The 25101-nt window shown below is 36.6% G+C and overlaps 4 protein-coding genes across 10 annotated transcripts; all 4 read left to right on the top strand.

Annotated features, from left to right (window-relative positions):
- Positions 1 to 2843, top strand: LOC111305926 (subtilisin-like protease SBT1.1). Its single transcript, XM_022903797.2, has 2 exons — positions 1 to 169; positions 374 to 2843. The coding sequence occupies exons 1-2, from the start codon at positions 121 to 123 to the stop codon at positions 2677 to 2679; spliced, it is 2355 nt and encodes a 784-aa protein (XP_022759532.2). The 5' UTR covers positions 1 to 120; the 3' UTR covers positions 2680 to 2843.
- A 4104-nt stretch (positions 2844 to 6947) lies between these two features.
- LOC111304655 (subtilisin-like protease SBT1.1) lies at positions 6948 to 10141 on the top strand. Of its 4 annotated transcripts, none has more exons than XM_022901419.2 (2): positions 6948 to 7230; positions 7669 to 10141. In XM_022901419.2, exons 1-2 carry the CDS (start codon positions 7221 to 7223, stop codon positions 9951 to 9953), a joined length of 2295 nt encoding a protein of 764 aa, XP_022757154.2. In that variant the 5' UTR covers positions 6948 to 7220; the 3' UTR covers positions 9954 to 10141. The 4 variants fall into 4 exon arrangements, with proteins under 4 accessions (XP_022757154.2, XP_022757158.2, XP_022757155.2 ...); XM_022901423.2 differs by having other exon boundaries at positions 6973 to 7417; XM_022901420.2 differs by having other exon boundaries at positions 6973 to 7129.
- A 2146-nt stretch (positions 10142 to 12287) lies between these two features.
- Positions 12288 to 15471, top strand: SBTI1.1 (subtilase family protein). 2 transcript variants are annotated; one of them, XM_022901428.2, is made up of 2 exons: positions 12288 to 12562; positions 13025 to 15471. In XM_022901428.2, the coding sequence occupies exons 1-2, from the start codon at positions 12553 to 12555 to the stop codon at positions 15340 to 15342; spliced, it is 2328 nt and encodes a 775-aa protein (XP_022757163.2). In that variant the 5' UTR covers positions 12288 to 12552; the 3' UTR covers positions 15343 to 15471. The 2 variants fall into 2 exon arrangements, with proteins under 2 accessions (XP_022757163.2, XP_089607066.1); XM_089750940.1 differs by having other exon boundaries at positions 12479 to 12562; positions 13031 to 15471.
- A 326-nt stretch (positions 15472 to 15797) lies between these two features.
- Positions 15798 to 23559, top strand: LOC111304657 (phospholipase D gamma 1-like). 3 transcript variants are annotated; one of them, XM_089750939.1, is made up of 11 exons: positions 15798 to 15915; positions 16013 to 18041; positions 18540 to 18656; positions 19918 to 20112; positions 20236 to 20484; positions 20668 to 20736; positions 20842 to 20989; positions 21583 to 21731; positions 22060 to 22233; positions 22712 to 22909; positions 23078 to 23559. In XM_089750939.1, the coding sequence occupies exons 2-11, from the start codon at positions 16275 to 16277 to the stop codon at positions 23369 to 23371; spliced, it is 3360 nt and encodes a 1119-aa protein (XP_089607065.1). In that variant the 5' UTR covers positions 15798 to 15915; positions 16013 to 16274; the 3' UTR covers positions 23372 to 23559. The 3 variants fall into 3 exon arrangements, 2 of the variants coding, with proteins under 2 accessions (XP_089607065.1, XP_022757160.2); XR_016331641.1 differs by having other exon boundaries at positions 15798 to 18041; positions 21583 to 21892; positions 21979 to 22233; positions 23078 to 23448; XM_022901425.2 differs by having other exon boundaries at positions 15798 to 18041.
- Positions 23560 to 25101: the final 1542 nt, after the last annotated feature.

The following is a 25101-nucleotide window of genomic DNA, read 5'->3' on the forward strand; positions in this document are numbered from 1 at the left end:
GTATGTCTTAAATCAAAAAATTTGGTCGCAAACTCCAATTACTGTCACTGTGGTATTTTCCTTCAAAGCTTTGCCTATAAGATCCTCTCCTAGTCGCCAGTAACATATCACTTTTCACATATGTTCTCGTTCTTCTTGTTCTTAAGCTTCGAGGCCATGAAGAGCACTGGTAATTACCCATTTCTTTGCTTCCATGCTTAATTCATTGTGAAGTTCATGCTTTGAGGATAGCTAGGTTGATTGCTCCATCTTTATTCCTACTATATATTCTAATACTTGGACTCGACGAGTTTGAATTCAATTGAAGAATTTATTTTATTTGAAAATTACTAATTTGATGTTAAATTGACTTTTTCTCTTTCTCTCTCTTCAGTGCTCAGCAAGACCTTTAATGCAATGCTGCTGTTACTAGCATTCATTGCCGTTATTGCAACTGCTTCAGCCGACAAACAAACGTATATAGTTCGCATGGACAAGACCAAGATCACGAGCACCTATAATTCACTTGCCAATTCCAAACCATGGCACCAAGCCGTCCTTGATTCTATAGCTGAAGTCTCATCTCAAGAAGAACAGGAATTGGAAGCAACACCTCCAGAACTAATTTATTCCTATGAAACTGCCTTTTTCGGCTTTGCTGCAAAGCTGTCAGCTAAGCAATTAGAATCCTTGAAAAAGGTAGATGGTTTTGTGTCTGCGATTCCTGATAAAATGCTAAGCCTCCACACCACGCGCACTCCACGGTTTCTTGGCCTACAAGGGAGCAAGGGACTATGGCGTTCTTCTAATAGTTTACAGTCAGATGTGATAATTGGCGTCGTGGACAGTGGAATTTGGCCAGAGCATATTAGTTTCCAGGACCATGGCATGCCTCCTGTACCTTCAAGATGGAGAGGTACTTGTGAAAAAGGCACCAAGTTCTCACCATCAGATTGCAACAAGAAACTAATTGGTGCCAGATCTTTCTACGGAGGCTATCTGGCCGCCGGTGGCAGCATCAATGAAACAAAAGAATATCTATCTGCAAGAGATACATCTGGACATGGGACACATAAAGCATCAACAGCAGCTGGTGATTTTGTAGAACATGCAAACCTTTTTGGCTTGGCCAATGGCACAGCTGCAGGAATGAGGTACACAGCAATAATTGCAGTGTATAAAGTATGTTGGCCAGGATGTAATAGTGTTGATATTCTAACTGCTATAGTGCATGCCATTGAAGATGGGGTTGATGTATTGTCTCTCTCTTTAGGATCTCTTTCGGAAGCTGAACCATATTATCAAGATTATCTTGCTATAGCATCATTTTTTGCATTCGCAAGTGGGATTTTTGTTACGTTTAGCGCAGGCAATAGTGGGCCGCAGGAATATACTGCTGTTAATACAGCACCATGGGTCATGACTGTAGCGGCAAGCACCATTGATCGAAGCTTTCCAACAATTCTCAAACTCGGAAATGGGCAAACTTTTGAAGGGTCATCTTTTTACACTGGGCCGGCTACAAAGCGATTGCCAATTGTATATGGAAAAACTGCTGGAGGATTAGAAGCAGAGTATTGCCTTGCTGGCTCACTCGATCCGAAGCTTGTAAAAGGGAAAATTGTTATTTGTGAACAAGGATTGATTAAGCTCCAAGCAAAGGGAGAGCAAGTGAAATTGGCAGGAGGAGTTGGAATGATCATAGTGAGCTTTGAAGGCGAAGATCTTGCGACTGAGGTGCACATTTTACCAGCCACTTTATTAGGAGCCTTAGCCAGTCGAGCTGTCAAGAAGTATGTGAACTCAACTAAAGCACCAACAGCTTCCATTGCCTTCAAAGGAACAGCTTATGGTAATCGTGCACCAAAGATAGCAGTGTTTTCATCACGAGGGCCAAATTTAGTTGGACCAGACGTGATCAAACCAGATGTAACAGCACCAGGAGTTGACATATTGGCAGCATGGCCAGCTGGGACTAGCCCGAGCACTCTCAAGAATGACAAGAGAAGGGTCTTGTTTAACATAATTTCAGGTACATCTATGGCGTGCCCTCATGTTAGTGGCATTGCAGCACTACTTAAATCAAAGCACAAAAATTGGTCACCTGCAGCAATCAAATCAGCCCTCATGACAACAGCTTATACAACTGACAACAGAGGAAAACCTATAGCAGATCTTGCATTTTATGGCTCTGCTACGCCTTTCGCTTTTGGTTCAGGTCATGTTGACCCCGTCAAAGCTTCTAATCCAGGGTTAATATATGACATCAGTGTCGATGATTACTTATATTATTTTTGCAGCCTGAAGTATAGTTCTTCTCAGATATCCTTGTTTGTAGAGGGTTTTACGTGTCCCAAGAAGGCAACTATGCAACCCGGTGACCTGAATTACCCTTCTTTTGCAGTGAATTTCGAGGGTAAGGCTCAAAATATTACGGTTACCTACAAAAGGACTGCCACAAATGTTGGGATTCCTCGAAGTTCATATAAAGTATCAGTTGAAGAACCCAAAGGAGTATCAGTGATTGTAAAGCCTAACATTTTACGTTTTAAAAAGTTAGATGAGCAATTGAGTTACAAGGTGAGTTTTATAGGACCGAGCAGACAGAAGAAAGCTGCTAGTTCATCATCATTTGGATCCTTGGTGTGGGTGTCCGGGAACTATAGAGTTAGAAGTCCCATTGCAGTGACTTGGAAATAGGTTCCTGCTCAAGTCCCATAACCATAAAAATCCTTTGGTGTGAATTGCAAGGATTCGAGATTATCAACTAAAGGTTGATGTATGCTTGTTGAAGAAAAAAAAAAACAGAGCATTTGAAATGCTCAACAATAAAATTTGCAATTCTATTTTGCAGTTTTCCTTTTTGCTCGGGCATTAAAGCTTTTAATTTCTCGCTTGGGTTTTGTTTGGGCCTGAAGTTTGTGGTTAATAAGGGTAGCATCAAGACAAACCCCACGTTAGTTGATCGCGTCCAGACAGCTTCGCTGGTCCAAACTCCCAACGGAGGCCGCACGTTGTTGAATGCCCTAAGGGCCTGGGCTTAAGTATCGCCACTTGCCATAATATAAAGTCATTGAACTCGTTTTCAATGAGTTTGGGTTGTGTAATCATTGTCGAACCTCCATCATCACCATGATGATCACGAAACCACAAGCCCAAGCTTCCTAGAAGCGAAGGATCACGAAACCGGGCATCACCAAAAGATGTAATTTAATAATAAAATAGATGTAAAGGTGATAAAAAATACTAATATTATTTTTCTTAATTAGGTGTAATAAGTTACATAATTTAATAAAAAAATAAATGTAAAAGTAACAATCAGTTGTACACCGGTTATAATATTAGCAGTGATATCATTTAATGTTATATATGATAATAAAATGAGTAATTTAATAAAAAATATAAATAATTATTAAAATATTTACACTACTCTTAGAATTCTTAATCGAGTTGCTACTACAAATTAATGGTACACCAACTTAGGGTCTATCTTAATAAGAAAATAAAGGTAGAAATGAAATTAATTATTATAATTATGATATTAAAATTAATGATGAAGATATACATTTAAATATAAATACAATAATAATTGTTAAGTAAATTATAGTAAGAAAAAATTATTAAAGATATTAAATTAAAAAATATATAATAAAAATATTATATTATTTTTAAATTTATAAAATTATTAAATTATTTTATATCAAATAATAGTTTGGTAATAAATAATTGAAATTTATTTATTTATTATATAGTGATAAATTTGATTTATTTATTATTATATGATTGTTAAATAAAAAATAAATAAGAAAAAATGAAAAAAGAAAACTCAACTTGTAAGAATATTTTTGTCCTTATTACTAAATTTCAAAGATAGAAAAGAAAAAAAAAAAGTGAAAGTTCGTAAAGATCAATGCATCAAGCAATCGGAGCAAAATTGATTGGTGGCTGGCTGTGGCCAACCATGCCATTCACATGCTCCATTTGGATCTTTTCAATGTGATTGACACAAAATTTCATTGAAAGTTGATGAAATCCAAACCATTATTTCATGGATAAATTGACAAAAGAGACCCATTTTTTTCTTTTTTATTTTAAATAATCAAAATTTATTTATTTATTTCACCCACAAAATGAAGATATGGAAAATCTTAGAATTTCGTGATGGATTTTATTATACTCGTTGGGGGGGGGGGGGGGGTTTAGTTATTGTTAACCTAAATCATCAATCAGAGTTAAAAGATTAAAATGTAATAAACAGTAGTTTTTATAAAATTACAATAATACTAAGAAGGAAGACAAGGCCAGTTAAGATTAGAAAAAAAAAAGATATGGTCAATTAAAATACGTGGATGGTTGAAACTCAAGTAAATTTAATTATTTAAAATATAATAAAATGATTAAATATAAATATAATATAAAAATATAAAAATAACATGATATAAAATTTTAATAATTATTATATATATTTAATAAAATAAAAAATATATTTTATATTTTCTTATTAACATAAAATATGATATATAATATATATAATATAATTTTAATATTTTAATATTTCATATGTTACAAATATACAAATTATGAAATTTCGACCCAATTATTCTGCCCTATCATGGCCTTATTGACTCTCGAGTCTTGGTCAAAAAGGAAACAAATTGTCCCTACCTTATCATGCTTTAAGGCCTAATCCGCTCCCTAACAGTTTGGTCATTCTTTTGCCCAAAACATAAGAAACGAAGTCTTGGTCATTTTGGCGTATGTTACTGTGCGTGGGTGGGTTGTTACTTGCAGCCAATCAGTCTCAGCCCCGTCACTTTCAACAATGTGAACTTGTAGTTGAGGAAAACTATAACAATGATGACTTCTCCTTTCCAGCATTTTCGATTCGCTTAATGATATTTGGAGTTTTTCTATTCTCAAGTATAAAAGAATATATAAAAAATGGATAGATCACCTTCTCTAAATTATAATTGAAATTCCCTTTGATTGATATATATATATTTTTTGGTCATTGATTAGTATATGTTTACTAACACCTCTCAAAGACTTATTAGTCCAACACTGATTACTCGTTTGAAGACAAAATCAATCATGTATTAAATGTTTTTTTTATAATTAAAGTTATTAAAAATTAAATTTTAATTATCGAAATAATTAAAAATTTAATATTTTATAAACAGATGGCATAATTGTCATTCATTAATTTTTTATCATTACATTAATTGAATTGATTTTTTCTTTCATAAGGTCACGTTTTCCCCTGCCAATTAAGAAGCCATATATTGGCAGTGGACCTGGCAGAGTAATGAACGTGTAGAATTTGGGTATCCATACCTTTGTAGCCAATAAAACCGAATAAGCTGCGGATATTCTTGATTGGTAGATGATGCTTCGAAGCAAATAAGGATGTCATTATCAGGGGTTACGGTCAAATTATACAAGAATTGTTCTTCGCCGCTGGCTAAAATTCTTTCTCAAAATTAAATTAGAACTAAAACGATTTCATATCCTCCTTATTTGCGTGGAAACCAGGGGAACGTAAAAAGCTGAGTCAAGTGTTCATTAGTTGTATCGCGAAATGGACATAGCCTATGGGGTCCACAGTTGAGAGAAAATTGTTTTATCATTTTTAAATACGAAAATAACAAAAAAAAATAAAGATGATGTGATTAAATTTTTTATTAAAAAAATTACATATGAATTTATATGTGATATATTTATACGAATTAAATATAATAATTATCATATTTTATACAAAGTTGATATAAAATAATTTTTTTTTTAGTTTTTTAATGCTCTTTTAGTTTGCAATGACCGATTGAGATGGCTTACAACTAGGGCTGTAAACGAGCCGAGCCGAGCCGAGTAGTGAGAAGCTCGAGCTCGAGCTCGACTCACAACTCGGGGCTCGATACTCGGCTCGAGCTCGATCGAGTTTTATTTTTCAAAGCTCGAGCTCGATTCGTGATCGAATTCGAGCTACTCGAGCTCGCTCGATTAAGCTCGATTAATATGTAAAAATAAGCTCGATTCGTATACTCGACAAGAGTTCGATTATTTATGCTCGAACTCGAACTCGGATTCGAAATATTTTATTAATTAAAAAAAATAAAAATATATTTAAATATAAAAGCTCGATTAGGCTCGCGAGCTACTCGAGTTAGATATAAGAATACTCGAGTTAGATATAAGAATACTCGAATTCGGCTCGATCGATAAGTCGAGCTACTCGAGCTCGAGCTCGATTCGACAATAATCGAACCGAATTCGAGTTTTTTTCGAATCGAACCCGAGTAGCTTGCGAGTACTAATGTATCATTTACATCCCTACTTACAACACAAAAACTTAAAAAAAAAAAATTACTCAGAATTATTAAAAATTTATTATTTTTTTTATAGTTGTGCTGAATTTTTTTTTAAAATTAATAGTACTACTTTGTTTCATCTCCTAAATCTCCGCTTTTAATCATCAATCAAGTGAGAAAGATGCAGAAGACTCAGCATAAGTCTTCCAAAAGCATCTATCAAGTCATGATGATCCAACGTGAAAAATACGTTGTTCGGAGAAAGAACTAAAGAAAAAGTGACAAATGAATAAAAAATTGTAAAGTTTTTTACGTAAAGTTTATAAATTTTTTAAAAATTTTATTTAATAATAAATTAAAATTGATAGAATGATAAAATTTAATATAAAAATTAATAATATTTAAAAAAATTATTAAAAAAATTATTTATAATTCAAATTTAATTATATATATTTAATAATAAAAATTTTGTTAATATTTTCACTAAAAATATCTATTTAAAATATATATAAATTTTTTTTCAAAATTTAAACAGTTAATTTAAGTAACGATATATTTTAATTTATTAATTTTGATTTTTTATTTTAATTTTATTTAATCATAAAATTTTACAAATTTTACTTCAAAAACTTTATTTAAGTCTTTTCCCCCTTTCTTTATCTTAGTCTTATGTTTGTAGAAAGATTCATATTCCCTGGGTTTTAGGCAAAACCTCGTTCATGCATTATAATTAGAAAGCAAAGCTTTGCCTATAAAATCCTCCCCTATGGTCCTCAATAACATCTCACCTTTCCCGTTTGTGTTCTAACTCTTCTTGTTCTTAAGCTTTGAGGCCATGAAGACTGGTAATAATTAATTACACTTTTCTTTGTCCTCAATAACATCACACCTTTCCCATTTGTGTTCTCACTCTTCTTGTTCTTAAGCTTTGAGGCCATGAAGACTGGTAATAATTAATTGCACTTTTCTTTGCTTCCATGCTCAATTCATTGTCAAGTGCTTTCACCATTGCTAGGTCGATTGGTCCATCCTTATTCATACTATTATTAACACCTCCCAAGTCACCCCCCCTTCCTTTTGTTTCTCGGTTCTCGAGATATGAGCAACTGCAGTACTTAAGCTGCCAAGTCCTGGTATGGTCAGCCCTGAAGCATGTTTGCAACTGACAACATGCAGGGTTAACTGTTTTAGATCTAAGATTATCATCTTGAAGTTCTATATATCTCCAAGAACTTTGCTTTAGATTACATTAAGGTTATGTGGAAACTATATATTAATTCTACTTGTATTTACAGTCATGCTTGGACTCGACGAGTTTAAGTTCGATTTTATTTGCGAATTAGTGTAATTTGATGTTGAACTAACTCTCTGTTTCTCTTTTCAGTGATCAAGATCTTTAACGCAATGTTGCTGTTACTAGCATTCATTGCAGTTATTTCAACTGTTTCAGCGGACAAACAAACATATATAGTTCGCATGGACAAGACCAAGATCACAAATACCTATAATTCCCTTGCCAATTCCAAACCATGGCACGAAACCGTCCTTGACTCTATAGCTGAAGTCTCAGCAGAACAGGGATTGGAAGCAACACGTCCGGAATTAATCTATTCCTATCAAACTGCCTTTTTCGGTTTTGCTGCAAAGCTGTCTGCTAAGCAGTTAGAGTCCTTGAAAAAGGTAGATGGTTTTGTGTCTGCGATTCCTGATAAAATGCTGAGCCTCCACACCACGCACACTCCACAGTTTCTTGGCCTAGAAGGCATGAAAGGACTATGGCAATCTTCTGATTTACAGTCAGATGTGATAATTGGCGTGGTGGACACTGGAATTTGGCCTGAGCATGTTAGTTTTCAGGACCAGGGCATGCCTCCTGTACCTGCAAGATGGAAAGGTACTTGTGAGAAAGGCACTGGGTTCTCACCATCAAATTGCAACAAGAAACTAATTGGTGCTAGAGCTTTCTACGGAGGCTATCTGGCCGCCGGTGGCAGAATCAATGAAAAAGAAGAATATCTATCTGCAAGAGATACATCTGGACATGGGACACATACAGCATCAACAGCAGCTGGTGATTATGTAGAACAAGCAAGCCTTTTTGGCTTGGCCAATGGCTCAGCCGCTGGAATGAGGTATACAGCAAGAATTGCAATGTATAAAGTATGTTGGCCAAGATGTACAACCCTTGATATTATAACTGCTATAGTGCAAGCCATTGACGATGGAGTTGATGTGCTGTCTATCTCTTTAGGATCTAGATCAGAAGCTGAGCCTTATTATGAAGATCCAGTTGCTATAGCATCATTTTATGCTTTCGCAAGTGGGATTTTTCTTACGTTTAGTGCAGGCAATAATGGGCCAGAGGAATATACTGCTGTCAATACAGCACCATGGATCATGACTGTAGCGGCAAGCACCATTGATCGAAGCTTTCCAACAATCGTCAAACTCGGAAATGGGCATACTTTTGAAGGTTCATCTTTATACACCGGTTCAGATACAAAGCAATTTCCAATTGTATATGGGAAAACCGCTGGTGGCAGAGGCGCAGAATATTGCTTGGCTGGCTCACTCAATCCTGTGCTTGTAAAAGGGAAATTTGTTATTTGTGAACAAAGATTCATTAGTACCACTGCAAAGGGAGAGCAAGTGAAATTGGCAGGGGGAGTTGGAATGATCATAGTGAGCACTGAAGGCGAAGATCTTGCATCTGAGGTGCACATTTTACCAGCCACTTTATTAGGAGCCTTAGCCAGTCAAGCTATCAAGGAATATGTGAGTTCAACTGAAGTTCCAACAGCTTCCATTGCCTTCAATGGGACAACTTATGGTAATCGAGCACCAATGGTAGCAGCGTTTTCATCAAGAGGGCCAAATTTAGTTGGACCAGATGTGATCAAACCAGACGTAACAGCACCAGGAGTAGACATACTGGCAGCATGGCCAGCTGGGACTAGCCCGAGTTCACTCAAGAATGACCAGAGAAGGGTCTTGTTTAACATAATTTCAGGTACATCTATGGCGTGCCCTCATGTTAGTGGCATTGCTGCACTGCTTAAATCAAAGCACAAAAATTGGTCACCTGCAGCAATCAAATCAGCCCTCATGACAACTGCTTATACAATTGACAACAGAGGAAAACCTATAGCTGATCTTGCATTTTACGGCTCTGCTACGCCTTTCGCTTTTGGTTCAGGTCATATTGACCCCGTCAAAGCATCTAATCCAGGGTTAATATACGACATCAGTGCCGAGGATTATATATATTATCTATGCAGCCTGAAGTACAATGCTTCTCAGATATCCTTGCTTGCAGATGGTTTTACGTGTCCTAAGAAGGAAACTATGCAACCCGGTGACCTGAATTACCCTTCTTTTGCAGTGAATTTCAAGGCTAAGGCTCAAAATATTACGGTTACCTACAAAAGGACTGTCACAAATGTTGGGATTCCTCGAAGTTCATATAAAGTATCAGTCGAAGGACCCAAAGGAGTATCAGTGATTGTAAAGCCTAACATTTTAAGTTTTAACAAGTTGGGAGAGAAATTGAGTTACAAGGTGAGTTTTATAGGACGGAGCACAGTTGCCAGCTCATCATCTTTTGGATCCTTGGTATGGGTGTCTGGGAACTACAGAGTTAGAAGTCCCATAGCTGTGACATGGAACTAGGTTTTAGCTTTTCATATTGCCGAGGCCGTAAAATCCTTGGTATAAATTTCAAGGATTCGAGATTATCAATGGAGCTGTGTCCTTAAGTTTTTTTTTTTCCCCTTATCTATGGTTCATGTATGGCTGTTGAATGAAAATAAAAGACATTTGAAATGCTCAAAAGCAAAAACCGAGCTGATGCCCTTCAATTTGTATTCTATTTTGCACTCTTCTTTCTTGTTCGTGGTTTAGGCAGGTAGTGAATTTTTGAAATGTAATGGGAACAACGGCACTTTCATAGGGACAAAAAAGGAAAAAATTACAGAGAGCGAGAAAAAGAAAAATTGAAAAAAAATTAAACCAAATATCCTATTTTTTCCCTAAATGTTAAAATACAAAAAGAAATTGTTCCCGCGCCATTTAAATAACTTCAAAAATTCTAACTTGGGTAATTTTTGGGCTTACTTAATTGGGGTTTCCTCATTATCTAGTTATTTGCATCCAAACTCCTTATCTGGCCTAAACGCCCGAGAAGAAATTGGGTGTGGTTTGCTGTTAATTGGTCCCTCATGTCCTGGAGATCCGTTGATATGGGTCTTTCTTTTTCAGATGCTAGAATGATGGTAGGGCTTGGGCTCGAGTATTCCCACTTTGCGGGAAATAGAGTCTTTAACCTCGTCGACTAGTCCCTATTAGTAAGATGATCTGGTTTTCAACGAGCATGGGCACCCAACAAGTAGTTGCCTCACCCCCATTGTCATACCTCCATCATGATTCCATCATCATCGTGACAAACGTCAAAAGCAAGCTTCTTAGAAACAAAGAATATAGAAACCAGGCTTCAAATAGAAGCAAGGGTATGCATATATTATTATACACAAGAAGTTTGTAATTTCATATTATTGACTCCTCAAAAGTTGTTTGTGCGTTGGGCATGTGACCTCAACTACTTCTACTTCACTCCATTGGCTCTTGCAGGCTTTAAAACAACATGTAACTTCCAACGGACTCAAAAGGGAAAAACTTCGAATGATGATTGTTACTCCTGGTATGTTTAAAAGAGCAAAAAAATCTTACTACTGGTCCTGAAAGGGTTAGGAATTTTTTCCTGGTTCAACGTGTTAAACTTCCCTTGGAGATAAACCTAGGCAGCTTATTGCAATCCGAGAAGAAGAAAAAAAAAAGTTAGTGCTGAAATTTGAATTCAAAATCATAGGGTGATTACATGGACGGACAAACTGAATTAAATCTTGGGTGGAAAAGATTTCAGGCACCCTACCTTTAGTGATATTCTGCTATACGGCTATACCTACTATACTGAAATCTGCTTCTAATTTTATTCTAGGATCCCAAATCTGAAAAACTGTTTCATATGTTCCCTCAAGTCTAGTTCCAGATGGTGAATTCTTTAAAAATTCTTAAACAGCAAATTGCTCACACTTCACTAAGGTGCAAGAATATACTAATACATTCCAGCCTGTCAAAATATGAAATCTGAAATATAGTACTAGTAACATGCAGACGAAATATCATATCCAGAAAAAATTTAATTCTAGCCTGCCCACCCTGTGATCTTATGTTTTTTTTCATTTCTGGGACATTTCTTATCTCTTTTGTATGTTTGTCCGCCTGGATGATATGCTTTTTAGAACAATGAGCACAAGATTCTCCAATAATGTTCCATGTACAAGCTTTTGATGTTAATGCTCTATTAACTTGACTTTCATAATTGTAATAATTAAAGAATTCAGCACCACAAAATGTGGCAATCATCCCAACCCAACTATTGAATCTGTTAACACGGCTACGCTACATATGCCAGTTAATAATCATAGACAATAAAAATTTCAATATCCTGTTCATTGCATCATTTGATTATGTTTCAACTAGCTTAAATGACTTCTGTTCAACTATAAGAGGAATAATTAAATTAGTCTAACTTTTTTTTATAAAAGAGGTCGCAATTTGAAAATAGAAGAAAAGCTACGGACATTAAGATTTGAATTTTAATTTGTTGGATATCTTGCATGCATTAATTGAACTAAAATCCAGATTGTTACTTGATTAGTAATTAGGTTATTACTCAAATAAGAATCTTAATTAACTTTTTTTTTTGTTTCATGGTATTCTGATTATTATTTAGATTAATGTGAAAAGATAAATATTAAACTTGGTGTATGCCCTTTTCTTACAAAGGGAGTTTCTAATCCAAATCCATTTTAGAACTTCGAAGAAATCATTAGAATTAAAGTTGTTTGGACTTAAGTGTATGGTTATGAGTTGCGACATAGTCATAATGTATAGTCGCCTCTCAAGTTCACGTTATAGCAATGGATTGGTCCCACTCTCCATCTCATTCCCATCTGCTGCTAATGGAGGAGGAATGTGCAGCTTTGCTCTCTCGCCCATCCATTGTTCCAGTTGAAGCGTGCACATTTTTAATCAAACAAAAGTTAATAAAAAGCATGGAAAACACCTTTGTTGTATAATTATGATAAACATTGAGCTTAAGAAATAAAAACTCTAGCTGGTTATCCTCCACTCTTTGCCTATATAAGATCCTCTCCTGGTTGATCATTCCTTGTCCTGTATATTCCTTCTCATTCTCTTGTGTTGTGCTATGGAGACAGGTGATTCTCATTTGTCTTTCTCTTTCAATGAATGCATTGTAGATATAACAGTCATTCAATACATTATTCACTCAGTAGAATTGAATCCAATATCTTCTGTCTCATTCATAACTTTAGCACCTATTATATGAATGCCGTGCTCACATTTTCTACCTTTTTTTTCTTTTCTTGATCAATCAGTTCTAGTTCTTTTAATCGAAGAAAACTTTTCTTTCTGTCAAATCTTCTGATCATTTCATGGAAGACATCGGTTATTTGGTTGATGTGTTGAAGTTTTTAATAAACCACTTCACATATATGTGTCATTTTCAACATCTTTAAGATTTAAAATACTCTGATGTAGCTCTGTTTCGGATTATAACATTTCACTTTCATTCCCAGAGAAAAGAGTAAAAAGTAATCTAACATTTATGATTTATCAGTAAGATAACTATATGTTTTTTTTTCGGTTGTTGTCTTTAGTTACAGCAACCATGATGTGTAAAACAGCCTTGCTATTGTTAGTCTTTGTAGCAACAACTTCAAATGCCTTGACGAACAAGCAGACTTATATAGTTCACATGGACAAGACCAAGATAACAACCTCAGACCAATCTCCAGGCAACTCCAAAGAATGGTACGAATCAGTGATCGACTCTATCACTGAACTCTCAGCTGAAGAAGAAGAAGAACATGAGTCTGAATCAACATCTCCCCAGCTAATTTATGTCTACAAAACTGCTATTTCTGGTTTTGCTGCAAAGCTCTCCACTAAGCAATTAGAATCACTGAAAAGACTCAATGGTTTCCTGTCTGCCACTCCTGATGAAATGTTGACTCTACATACTACACGTACCCCCCAATTTCTTGGCCTAGAATTGGGAAAAGGACTCTGGAGTGCTCCAAATTTGGAGTCTGACGTGATAATAGGCGTGGTGGATTCTGGAATCTGGCCAGAACATGTCAGTTTCCAGGACGAAGGCATGTCTCCAGTGCCATCAAGATGGAAAGGTGCATGTGAGGAAGGCACAAACTTCTCACAATCAAATTGCAATAAGAAACTTATTGGTGCCAGAGCCTTCTTCCAAGGCTATGAGGCTGCTGCTGGCAGAATCAATGAAACAAAAGATTATCGATCGGCAAGAGATGCAGAAGGCCATGGGACACATACTGCATCAACTGCAGCCGGTAACCTTGTTGCAAATGCAAGCATTTTTGGCTTGGCCAAGGGCTCAGCGGGTGGGGTGAGATACACGTCCAGAATTGCAGTATATAAAGTGTGCTGGTCTGTAGGTTGTGTTAGCTCTGATATACTAGCAGCCATAGACCAAGCCATTCTTGATGGTGTTGACGTGTTATCACTCTCTTTAGGTGGTTCTACTAAGCCTTATCACAGCGATGAAATTGCAATAGGAGCATTTCAAGCAATCAAAAAGGGGATTTTTGTTTCATGCTCTGGTGGCAATTCAGGCCCATCTAGATCAACTGTTTCCAATACCGCACCATGGATTATGACTGTGGCGGCAAGCTATCTTGATCGGAGCTTTCCAACGACTGTCAAGCTTGGAGACGGGCAAACTTTTGAGGGTCAATCTCTATATGTTGGCAAGGCAACAAAGCAATTACCGCTTGTTTATGGAAAAATAGCTGGTGATATAACAGCTGTATTTTGCATTGATGGCTCACTCAAGCGTAAACTTGTAAAAGGCAAAATTGTTGTTTGTCAACGGGGAATCAATAGTCGAGCTGAAAAGGGAGAGCAAGTAAAATTGGCCGGAGGAGCTGGAATGCTACTGGTAAACACCGAAAATGAAGGTGAGGAACTTTTTGCAGATGCACACATTTTACCAGCCACTACATTAGGATCCTTAGCAGGCAAAGCCATCAAAACATACCTGAACTCAACTAAAATTCCAACTGCTTCAGTTACATTCCAAGGAACAGTGTATGACAAGCCAGCACCAGTGATGGCAGCATTTTCTTCAAGAGGACCAAATAAGGTTGGACCAGACTTGATCAAACCTGATGTAACTGCGCCAGGAATGAACATATTGGCAGCATGGCCACCCTTGACTAACCCAACTCAGCTGAAGAGTGACAAAAGGAGTGTTCTGTTCAATGTAGTTTCAGGCACTTCAATGTCTTGCCCTCATGTTAGTGGCATAGCAGCACTCCTCAAATCAGTGCACAAAGACTGGTCCCCTGCTGCTATCAAATCAGCTCTTATGACAACAGCTTATGTTCTAGACAACAAGCACCGGCAAATAGTCGATGTTGCTTTTAGTGACTCTACTATCGCTACACCTTTAGCATTTGGTTCTGGCCATGTTGAACCTGAAAAGGCTTCTGATCCAGGATTGATCTATGACATCACCCCAGAAGATTACCAGAACTATTTGTGCAGCCTAAATTATTCAGCTTCCGAGATAGCCTTGTTCGCAGGGGAGGGTTTCACTTGTCCGAAAGTTCTAACTATACAACCCGGCGACCTAAATTACCCTTCTTTTGCAGTTAATTTCAAACGAAGCAGCAAAAGAAATAGTTTTACCTTCAAAAGGACCGTCACACATGTTGGGATTCCTAATGTTACTTACGTAGTCCAAGGGAATGAACCAAATGGAGTATCGATGATGATTGAGCCAGAGATTTTGACGTTTGCAAAGCCAGGCCAGAAGCTTAGCTACAAGATTACTTTCACGGAAAAGAAAGGAACAAGACTCCAAGAGTCCTTCGGCTTTATAGATTGGGCCTACTTTAACACATACCATGTCAGAAGCTTCATAGCAGTAACTTGGACATAGTGTTGATTGTTAGGTTTCAAGTTGGAAAAGTCATTGAGATGAAATGTAGACGGTTTCTAATCATTCAAGTTCCAAGGAGTTGTTATTGAAAATCGTACCCCGACCATAAAATGCTCTTCAAATTTTATTCTGACTTTTTCTTGTCTTCGATTTTTGCATTCAATTCTTTGTTTGATTTTGTGTGGTTCAAGACTTAGGTTCGTCCCTTCTCTCTCTAAAATCATACCTAGGAATTCTTGGCGTGTCATTGTGAAACCTATATCTAACTAATAACTTTGACCACGTGGCTAACGTACACAGGTAAACAAACTGCCAGTCGTTGGTTTCTCCGCATGAAGCAGAATCCAACGGCAGCTGAAACATGAAATGCCAACGTGGCAATGTTTGGTTTCTTTCCTTGACACTCGCTTTTTCAACGCCGAAGATATATTTACCTAAATACGTTTGTTTTAACTGCTTTTTCACCGAATGCTCCTGTTTGTCTTCTCCATTCTTTTTTCCTTGAAGATTACCGTAAGGAGAGATAGATATATCTATCATTCACCTTCTTAAATAATCAAAACGTCCCAATAGGTAATTCTCTTCCTCTGACTTTTTTCCCTAAAAACACCTGTTTAATCATTTCTCTATTCTTTAATTTCTTAGTTCTTTTTTTTTTTTCCTTTTACAGAAGAATCAAGAAAGAGAAAAAGAGCGGTTTCTTTTCGTTTCTGTTCTCTTTGTTATTTTTGGCTTCTAGGGTTTTTTTTTTTTTTAATTCAAGTCCAGTTATTACAACTGAATTCTCTTTGAAACTGTTCACACAACTCAATTTGATTTCTTCTGCAACTTTTTGTTCTATGTATGAAGAAAAAAATTTCCTTTTTTTTTTTTTTACATGATTTGATTACCACCATCAAGAACCATAATTTGATATAGAGTGTTTGTTGTTGATGGATAATTACCCATACAAAAACCCATATCCATACCCTTATCACTCGGGATACCCTCCTCCAAATCAAGATCCATATGCGCCTCCACCGTATCAATATCCTTATAATTCTCCCCAATACCCTTATCCACCACCTTCATATCTACCCCCAACCTCCCATTCGGCTCCCTTAGACTATCCACATTCTCATTCTCATTCTGGACCAATTCCTTATCAATACCCATACCCAGTTTCTCCAAATCCAATTCCTCATGCTTCTTCTCAACCAACTCTCCAACATCATGGTAGTTTTCAGTATGGTTCGTCTTCGTACCCTTACCAGCAATCCTTAGCTGGTCATTACCCAACTCCTGAAAGTAATCCACAAGTATCTTCCCCTTACCATCAACCTGCCCAATATCCTCCTCCTGAAAGTAATTCACAAGTATCTTCCCCTTATCAACAACCTGCTCAATATCCTCCTCCTGAAAGTAACTCTGAGCTACACTCCAGACACAATAGCTTCTCTGGTCATAACAGGCAGGAAAGCACAAGCTCTTTAGGAGCAAATACGGATACTATCCCATCTGTTGCTTCGGCTTATCCGCCTTTGGATGATCTTTTGAGTAATGTGCATTTGTCTGATAGTCGCCCGACAGCTCCTGCATCACCTCCAGCACCTTCAGGGGCTGCATTGCCCACTGCTACTTCAACACCTGAGCTACAAAGTCCGGTTTATGGGCATGCTACTTCAGGGGATTTTTATGGATATCCTAATAACTCTTTTCCTAGTAAATGGGAGGGGCCGTATTTGGGTCGAATGGAATCATCTAATCACTCTGTTTTTTCCCATACGGGTTCATTCAATGGATCGCAACACGGCCAGAGTATGCAGATTGTGCCTTTCCAGAAAGGTTCATTGAGAGTTTTGCTCCTACACGGAAATTTAGATATTTGGGTTTTTGATGCAAAGAATCTTCCCAACATGGATATGTTCCATAAGACTTTAGGCGATATGTTTGGCAGGTTACCTGTAAATGTCACCAACAAGATTGAAGGACACATGAACCGGAAGATTACAAGTGATCCTTATGTCTCAATTGCAGTTTCTGGTGCCGTTGTGGGAAGGACTTATGTGATTAGCAATAGTGAAAACCCTGTCTGGATGCAACATTTCAACGTTCCTGTTGCACATTATGCTGCCGAAGTGCATTTTGTTGTTAAAGACAGTGATGTTGTGGGGTCACAGTTGATAGGAATTGTGACAATTCCAGTGGAGCAGATATACTCGGGGGAAAAGATTGAGGGAATCTTCCCAATTCTGAATAATAATGGAAAGCCCTGTAAGCCTGGGGCTGTCTTGAGACTATCAATTCAGTACACGCCAATGGAGAAATTGAGCTTCTATCATCACGGAGTTGGAGCAGGTCCTGAGTATTTGGGGGTTCCTGGCACATATTTTCCTCTTAGGAAGGGGGGAACAGTGACACTTTATCAAGATGCCCATGTCCCTGATGGCTGCCTGCCAAACTTGAAACTTGACCAGGGGACGACCTATGTGCACGGAAAGTGTTGGAGTGACATATTTGATGCCATTCGTCAAGCTAGGCGTTTGATTTACATTACAGGGTGGTCAGTTTGGCACAAAGTTACGCTGGTGCGGGATGCTGGTCCTGCTTCAGATTGCACTTTGGGGGATATTCTCAGGTCAAAGTCCCAGGAAGGAGTCAGGGTGCTACTTCTGATATGGGATGATCCTACTTCAAGAAGCATTTTGGGATACAAAACAGTGAGTAACTTATATCAGATTATGTTAATTGTTGTTCATAATAGCTTCAGGGTTAACAGTCAGCTATGTAGTGGTAGGACTTTATTTCTTATTTTCTGAATATTAAGTCCATTTATGATTAATTAGGTCCAATTTCATGAAGTGCTTAAACCTAATGACAATGAAAATATATGGTGATATCGTGCTGGCAGGTTAATGGAGAAAATGACATGTGCAAACATGAACGATGACAATGTGTGTATGTTGTCACACTCTGAATGCATGTCTCAGTAGTGGCTCTTTGCTTGGTGTTGATGGTCAAGAGCATCTAACTGAAAGAACTCAGATAATAACCATCTCAGTTAGTTTGACTATATTATTCTGCATGCACCCCAATCTGCCATGACAAGACACACATAGATCTTCGTGTTTTCTACTTATAGATGTTTATGAAGTTGGGAATTTAAAGCTTTGCTTATATGGTTTTTTACATTAAACTCTTTAAATTGACAAATACAGGATGGAATAATGCAAACCCATGATGAGGAAACACGTCGGTTTTTCAAACACTCTTCAGTGCAAGTGTTACTTTGTCCTCGTATTGCTGGAAAACGACATAGTTGGGTCAAGCAAAAGGTTAGGTGTAAATAACCTTTTATTTTTAGCTTTTCTGCCCCAAGCTATGCATTCCTAACTCTAAAATTTTTTCCGCATCAATTTGGATTTTATTTCACATCATTAGGTGGTACTGCTAGATTGTTGTATTCTTGGGAATGATTATCAGCCTTAGCAAGATTTTCGAGTCACATTGCACATTATTAATGTTCATGTGTTGGCTGCATTTGGCAATATATCTACCAACCACCTGTTGACAGGATGTTTTTGTCAGTTGGGAAAGTTTGTTTTGCTTAGAAATTTCATATTTCTCAAAAAAAAAAAAAAAAAGGCTAGTTTTAGGACTGCCTAAATTAGTATTTTACTAATTTTTTACATAGCCAAATCAATAACTTGCCCTTTCAAACTTTGACAGGAGTAGTGCTAAATGAGGGAAACACCATAGCCATAGGCCTGCCCCGATCCGATCCTCTTTTCTGGATATAATATAAATAATTCAAAGACCAAATGCCTATAACTTTTTTTTTAATGTATCTATACCGTAATGGTGGTTAACCTTCCAAAAATTAATCAGAGCCCTTCTGCTTCATGCTACCATGATTTCACCCGTACAGGGCCATTTTTTGCTGTCTAAATTTGATGGTAAATGCACTCGAATCAAGTAGTTGCTAGCTTTGTGAAGTGCAAATATGTAAATATATGCATAATGTGTTTAGAATCTTTAGATATTATATGCATAATATGTTTAGAATCTTTAGATATGAGTTTTATTTTCCTTGATGTTAGTTTGATGGGTTTAAGTTTTTGTTGTTTAAATTTGATGGTGAATTAACTTGAACCATATGGTTGCTAGCTTTTGTGAAGTGTGAATGTGTAACTTATACATAACATTTGTAGATATGACTTGTTAATTGTGCTGGTATTAACTTAATTGTTTCAGAACTTTGAGGTTTATGAACAAGCTGGCTGGAACTTTTAAGAGTTATTGTTTCTTTCTTTCTTGTGTTTTTGAATGGGTTCCCAAAATCTTTATAGGCCAGTAAAGCAACAAATCCTTTATTAGTTGTATGTCTGCTGAACCTTTTGTTATCAGTTTTTCTGCTGGTAGTTAGTACTCATGAGGAAGTTCCAAGGCATTGGAGCCTTGGACGTTAACTCTCCTGTGGAGGGTTATCATCTACTAAGCCATCCCTAGATTGTAGAGCTTTTTATTATACGTTATCCTTGTCATTATGTTTGGTTGGCTAAAGCACTATATTTTTCCTAACAATTCAATTATCAGGAAGTTGGAACAATTTATACACACCATCAGAAAACTGTAATTGTGGATGCCAATGCTGGGGAAAATAGAAGAAAAATTATTGCTTTTCTTGGTGGCCTTGACTTATGTGATGGGCGATATGATACTCCACATCATCCTATATTTAGGACACTACAAACAGTGCATAAGGATGACTATCATAACCCAACGTTTACGGTAACCACTTACCTTTCTTTTTGTTTTGTTGAATGATATTTGAGTAAGCTGCAAGTTTAATAGCGCTTCATCACAGCAAAGAAGATTTCCTGCTCATAATTTAATTGCTAATTACTTGAGCAGGGTAATGTTGCTGGTTGTCCAAGAGAACCATGGCATGACTTGCACTGTAGAATTGATGGCCCAGCTGCATATGATGTTCTGGTCAACTTTGAGGAACGATGGTTCAAGGCTTCAAAGCCTCATGGAATTAAAAAACTAAAAATGTCATATGATGATGCTTTGCTGAGGATAGAAAGAATTCCAGACATTATTGGTGTTTCTGATTTTCCTGGTCTTAATGAGAATGATCCTGAAGCTTGGCATGTTCAGGTAATTTTGCTACTCGAGCTTGGCTTTAGTGATAAATGAGTTGGTTTGGCACGTAGGTTCAAGTAAGTCATAGGTCTATATCTTGCTTGGCCAATGTGATTAGCAAAAAGGTTTTTTTGGTAATTTTTAGTTTTTGGACAAATGGAATGTTTTTATTTAATGTTTTGGGGTTTCAACACGCAGATTTTTCGCTCAATTGATTCAAATTCTGTTAAAGGCTTTCCAAAGGATCCAAAAGATGCCACAAGCAAGGTAAAGGCAAGGTTGCAATTGATTTGCTTTTTTTTATTTTTTGGCTTAATTAGGTTGTGCTGATTTGCTGTCTAGAAGCTGATTGATTGTCTTTTCTTGTGACAGAATTTGGTGTGCGGTAAAAATGTACTTATCGATATGAGCATACATACAGCATATGTGAAGGCCATTCGTGCTGCCCAGCATTTCATTTATATAGAAAATCAGTATTTCATTGGATCATCCTACAATTGGAACTCTTATAAAGACTTAGGTAAGAGACTTAATTTTGATATCCATTACATTTTCATGACCATGATCTTTTGTGTCTGATGTAAGAAACTTGATAATGGCTTGTACATGATCTTGCTTTGGAATTCCAATTTTGGTCTGCATGAATGCATGAGTTCTGCAGCTCTATGGGGTAAATGAATGGAGTCAGATTGGGCTTAGTAAATATTGGCTGAACGATTACCCCCTATATTGTTCATTTTTGTTTGAAGAAGAAAGGGTAAAAATTTGAGACTTGGACGTATGTAGAAGATACATTAAAAAGATCAAGAAACAAATTTTCAGGTTATATATATCAGTCATATTATAAACCTTTTGGATTGAGTCCATGAGCTAAGGCGGATAGGTCATTGTGGCACAATTGAGACGCAGGCGGAGAATAACATACTGAACAACTAAGTTTTCCATTAAAAAAGAATTAAAAAATAATGAGAAGAGCATTTGGTTAGTCCTATTTGTTCATTGCTTTATGTGATACTTCTTGTAGTGGATGTCTAGTGGAAATATTTATGGGAATAATGAGGCATTTTTCATGGTATGGATCAGAACTATTATAACCATGCACTCTTTCTGCAGGTGCTAACAACTTAATTCCAATGGAAATTGCTCTTAAGATTGCCAGTAAAATTAAAGCAAATGAGAGGTTTGCTGCATATATTGTTGTTCCAATGTGGCCAGAGGGTGTTCCAACTGGCGCTGCAACTCAAAGGATTCTATTTTGGCAGGTAGGCTTGACCATAAACTTTTCGTTAAAATGGTCAAAGCTTTGACTGTATTATTATTATTGAGAGTTCAGCAAGATTTAATGTGTGCTTTGAAGCAAGTTCAACACAAACTTTTACCGGACACTGATGTTTAACTTGGTCCTATTCAAACATTAAGACATGTTTATTTTTTCCATAAAGATGATAAATTACTAACCAATGTGAATGAAGAAATTTGTTGAATTTAAATTGGTCAGTAATCAACTAGCTTTTTTTTTTTTTCCTTTCCGAGAATCATGACCTTAGATATTAGAAGACCATTGATCTTGAACTGTTACTGTTGTTGCAGCACAAAACTATGCAAATGATGTACGAGACTATTTACAGGGCATTGGTGGAGGCTGGACTTGAGGGTGCTTTCTCACCACAAGACTTTTTGAATTTCTTCTGTCTCGGCAATAGGGAGTTAGATGGATTTGAAAGTTCAGGCCTTGAAAGTCCTAGTGCTCCAAATACTCCTCAGGTAATCTATACCATGTCCCAAAAACCATTTTTTTGGTAGTTCAACATCATGGTACTCTAAGGCCTCAAACCTTACCCAAAGCTTTGCCTGAGGTCCCAAGGTGGATTAGAGCCATGATTGAAGAGAGTGAAGGACATGACAGATCAAAATCCCATTTTACTTGAAAATCTCAAGCCTAATTGGAGCGTCCACTAAGTTTAAGCTTTTTTGAGCCCAGACTAGCTGTTCTATTAAACATGGCAAATTCCTTTAAATGAAAAAAGAAACAAGAAGAAAAATGCAAAGCAAAGCAAACCTTCTAAGCTGAGAAGAGGTCCTTCTCTCTGTTTTTTTAATGTCAAAAGATTTTTGCATCCTATTACCTATATTGAAAAGATAGATTCTGTTTATCAAATTTTCAAATTCTAGTTCATCCCTTTCTTTTATAAACCTAAAGTTCCTTCACTGCTAATATGTGCTCCCTTTTTCTGCATTCCAGGCTCTTAGTCGGAAAAGTCGAAGATTTATGATCTATGTCCATTCAAAGGGTATGATAGTTGATGATGAGTATGTAATACTGGGGTCTGCAAACATCAACCAACGCTCCATGGAGGGCACCAGAGACACTGAGATTGCAATGGGAGCTTACCAACCTCAACATACCTGGGCTAAAAAACTTTCCAATCCACATGGACAGGTAACCAATCATTACATCACATTGATTATGAATACAAACATATATGTTTCATGTTTCCATTGCAATATAATGTGGATTGCAAATTTGGATAGAAGTATATCAGCTGATGTACACTGTACTACATTGTCTAACTTTCTGCTCTTTCTTGCACAAATATGTGCTTGATAGATCTATGGATATAGAATGTCATTATGGGCAGAACATCTCGGGGTTGTTGAGGACTGCTTCAAACAACCAGAGAGTGTCGAATGTGTAAGACGGGTTAAGCAAATGGCTGAGATAAACTGGAAACAATTCGCAGCGGACGAAATAACAGAAATGAGAGGACACTTGCTCAAGTACCCCGTTGATGTTGACCGGAAGGGTAAGGTGAAGCCTCATACGGGATGTGAAAGTTTCCCAGATGTGGGAGGAAACATAGTCGGCTCATTTCTTGGCATACAAGAAAATCTTACAATTTGAACAAAAATGGTACATTATATGCACAGATTTTTCCCTGCCTATTTTTAATGTATAGTCGGATTTTTTGGATCGGATCAGTTTTTACTATGTTTAAGTTTTTTTCCCTGAGATTACATTATCAAAGCAATCCTTTCTGCTTGTATATATTCATATTTCAAACAAAAATTATTCAGGTTTTTCTATTAGCATTTTTTTGTGCCTAATACACATTATATTGGTTTAACAAGTTGGTTTATACTATTACTTTGGTGGTGTTGGGCCTATTGGCTATGGCCCATGATTTGGTTTTTGAGAATAAATACGACAGGGCTAGAAGGGGCAGAGGAATTTCGTATGGGGTGGGACCGCGGAGAAAATTAAACTTCGATATCAACCGTTCACGTGGACTATCCCTTGTTGAAATCCAGACTGTCTTTCTAGTGTGGACCCAGGGTTTGGTGGAATGCAGCCCAAAAATGCAAAATAGTGGGGACTCTCTAGTACTTGGGAGACTGAACGGGTGCATTTTATCTCCTATGCTTGTTCCCACACCTTATCCCCATGGGACCCACCTCTTTTTATTCTTTTATACCGTTGATCATTTTGATCATGATCACATGGAATCTGTAATTCTCTCTCTCTCTCTCTCTCTTATTTTTTCAAAATTTTTAATATAATTGTGTATTTTGGACGTCGCATGCTTTTAAATTTTAATGACAACAACTTACTTCGTTGGTAAGAAAACTAAGTGACTAAATATATAATATTAGATTTTTAGGGCATAATAAGACCTTTTTTTCAATTAAAATTGATAAAATTAAATGGTGGTTGTTACATTAATACCTTAATATTTTATCAATATGTCGTACTGCTACTTTATATTAATAATAACAAGGGAATCTTCCTTTTTTTTCATTAATAATTTTCTTTCTTTTCTGACTAATGCAGCAAAGATTTTGGTGGCAACCGGCACTACAGAAAAAAAAAAAAAAAGTTGGAAAGAATAAATATATGCGAGGAGCAGATGTCACTTGCTATCCACAACTAGATATATATTGTAGATACCCTTATCCATTCATCCACTAAAAATTTATAAATCTAAAATTCAATTTATATTTTCTATTTCTAACAAAATTTTGTAGTACTTTTTTGGAATTGACTGTTCATTTTCATGATATAGGATTCATTAATTACATATTCTTTCTATGTTTCTTAACAATCGATTTACGTTCCTCCAATAATCTTCTAATGCAATATAGAATAAACCACTAAAAAAATTACCAAATGTGTAATTATTCCAACTGTGGTGCACAATCGCTTTCATTGTCAGGTGGGTGCAAACTAGGAAGCATAGGATTAGAGTTTTGTAAATCATTCATGAATCAGAAGTAAAGCTAACCATTAAATTTGATTTAGTAATTGTTACCTTATCATTCAACAAAAAAACGTCAAGAGTTTTGTAAAATGCATGTACGAGATAATCATTTTGTTACAATAGAAAGGCGACCTAATGTTGTTCTTTGTACAAAGATAATGGAAGGAATGTTGAGAAAGCTACCAGGGTTATGTAAATTTTGGATAATTATGGGGTAGCCTGGTGCATTGATTAGTGGGTTTTGTGAGATGAACCGGCTTGATTTTGCTAATAAAGTGCTTGATAGGATTAGAAGCAGAGGTTTTCACCTGATGTTGTTGCGTATTTGTTATAGATGAAAACTTGATTCAGCTTATAAAGTTTTGAATCAACTGTT

This window comes from Durio zibethinus, chromosome 21, assembly GCF_047325235.1.
Source record: "Durio zibethinus cultivar Kanyao isolate XHJ-2024 chromosome 21, ASM4732523v1, whole genome shotgun sequence".
Lineage (NCBI taxonomy): Eukaryota > Viridiplantae > Streptophyta > Magnoliopsida > Malvales > Malvaceae > Durio > Durio zibethinus.